At 56.8% G+C, this 2,353-nt stretch overlaps 1 protein-coding gene across 1 annotated transcript in view; it reads right to left on the bottom strand.

The window, feature by feature from the left end:
- MTURN (maturin, neural progenitor differentiation regulator homolog) overlaps nt 1-2,352 on the bottom strand; it is a 25,319-nt gene extending 22,967 nt beyond the window's left edge. Inside the window, exon 1 of the mRNA XM_011361715.2 lies at nt 2,191-2,352. Coding sequence (XP_011360017.1) covers nt 2,191-2,352 — 162 coding nt within the window. The remainder of the gene's footprint in view (nt 1-2,190) is intronic.
- Between the last annotated feature and the right edge of the window lies 1 nt (nt 2,353).

The following is a 2,353-nucleotide window of genomic DNA, read 5'->3' as shown; positions in this document are numbered from 1 at the left end:
GCCTTTCTTCCTTATCTAGTTCACTTAAATGTCAGTAAATGAATACTCCCCAGCATTTTATTCATACAGGTGGGAAAACATTTAAAATATAGGTGGTCTTGAAAAAGGCTTGATATACATAATGTTTCTGAATGGTCTGACATACATAATCAAGGCAAGAGAATGACCTTGCATTTTCTCCACCCACTTGAACTAATTTCTTCGGAACTGTCTCCTGCAGCCCCAGCCTGAAAGCTGAGTGGAACTCTTCCCTATAAAATCCAGATCACCATGATTCTTGCCCTTTGTCACACAATAAGGAAGGTGAAAGGCAACTGGCCCACGAAGCAAGCCTAGGACTAGAAAAGTCTTGTAATCAAACCCCAACACAGCAGTTAGTTGGACTCCGGTGCCTTTCCACTCTCTCCTTGGGGCTTTCTCACTCCTACAATGGAGTGAATTCCTTTTTAACCAACTCCCACTCCTCCCGATAATAACTTGTCCGTTACTTGTTTTTAACTACAGTGAACCCTGTTTTTACATAGATTTAGAGCTTACTTGCACTTCACAAATACCTGTGATGGAGGCTTTCTGATTCACCTCATTTTACAGGTGAGAACACTGAGGTTCTTTAAAAAGAGACAAGCTCTAAACTCAGGGAACCCCAGATCCACCCTCTCATCCAAATTTGGGGGCCCTTGCTGTGTGTGGAGACTGTTAGGTGCTTTACCAATGCCAAGGGAACTGGCATTATACCTATTTTTTAGACGTGCTAACTGAGCTGGCATTAGACCCATTTTTTGGATGTGCAACTGACCAGAGCCACATGGTGAGAACTCACATCTGGCTGTCACCCAAGGCCATCCCTCTTCTAGAGTGTCACAGGGCTGGGGCCCAGGTGGCTTCTTCCCTTCCGGGAGGTGGGGTGGAGGTGGTGGGAGGGGCGTGCTTTATTGCTTGGACCGTCTATTCGAGATCAGGAAAGGGGATCTTGCTGTCTCTAACTCCTTCGAGAACTTCCCTTGGGTGGACAGCCGGGAGGACTTCGGCCCAGCGTTGTCGCACCCCACCTGAGGTTTCAGGGCCAGGAAGCGTCTCGGCGCTGCCCCACCTCTGTCCGCAGGGGCGGCAGCAGCGCCAATTCCAGGCTCAAGTCGGCGACCATACAGTAACCTGAGCCCACAGCCGCCTCCATCTTACATTTGGGGACCATTATTTCTTCCCCATCCTTACAAACACTTCTTGGAGCGCCATCCTCGCTCAGTCTCTGCACCTCCTACCCCAACTCCCCTGCCCTCTGCATCTCCTTCCCAAACTGCCGCGCCAAGATCCCAAGTGGGCATAGGGTGCAAAGTCAAAAATTTGGACGCGGCAGTTCCAGGTCCCGGTCCCGGTCCCTCCGAGCCCGGGGCAGGAACAGGGTCTGGGGTGGGGAGGAGGAATTCCCTCTCATCTGGAAAAACCAAAGGGCTTTTAGGGGGCCTCAGCCGGACAGAACCTGCTCAGCTCACGGAGGAGCAATGGAAGCACAGGGGATAGGCGAGCCCGTGCGTGTGTGTGTGTGTGTGTGCGCGTGTGTGTGTGTTCGCGCACGCGCGCGTGCGTTAAGATCCGGGGTGTAATTCCGCAAAGAAGGTCCAGAAGATGGGGCATCGCTACTGTGGACAGAGGCTTTGTGTCCAAAACGACAGCGCAGGGAATAACCCAGGGGGCTGGGAGGTTCTCCAGGCGCGAACAACTCAAGGAGTTGTATCTGCGCATTGGGAGAGGGACAGTGTTCCTCACCCGGACGGGACGCCGGGGTGCAGGAAGCCCCAGACTCCGGATCCTGCGGGAGAGTCCGTGCGCCCCGGGCCGGGCTGGTGCGACGCGGGACACCCCGGAGATGCTCCAAGGCAAGCACTGGGCACCGGCCTCGGGGTCCCGTCCCTCAAACGGCCCGCCCCAGTTCGGCTCCCCGCATCCTAAAGGCATCCGTGTCGGCCGCCCCCACCCGCGACCCCACCCGGAGCGCTGACAACGCCGCGCCAGGCCCGAGGGCTTTCCCGGGGTGCGCTGGCAGCGGGGTGCGCGGCGGCGAACCGGTTACGCCCCCCACCCCCACCACCTCCAGCCCCACTGCCTCGCCAGCGTGCGGGAGCTCGGGCGCAGGGAAGCGGCCGCGAGGCCACACTCCCAAGCGCTGCAGCGGTCCCTCCCCCAGGCACTCACAAAATTGTCCCCGCAGCCGTTGTCCGGACACAGGACGTAGAAGGAGACGCCGGGGTCGGCGTAGAAATCCATCCTGCGCTCGGTCTCCTCCGTGGCGATGAGCTCGAAGGGCGTGTGGGAGCACCATTTCTCCGCAACGTCAGCCAGCTGCTGGAAATCCATC

Source organism: Pteropus vampyrus, unplaced genomic scaffold (genome assembly GCF_000151845.1).
Source record: "Pteropus vampyrus isolate Shadow unplaced genomic scaffold, Pvam_2.0 Scaffold69, whole genome shotgun sequence".
NCBI classification, from domain to species: Eukaryota; Metazoa; Chordata; class Mammalia; order Chiroptera; family Pteropodidae; genus Pteropus; species Pteropus vampyrus.
Note: the sequence above shows the minus strand (reverse complement) of the source record. Positions and strands in the feature narration are given on the sequence as shown.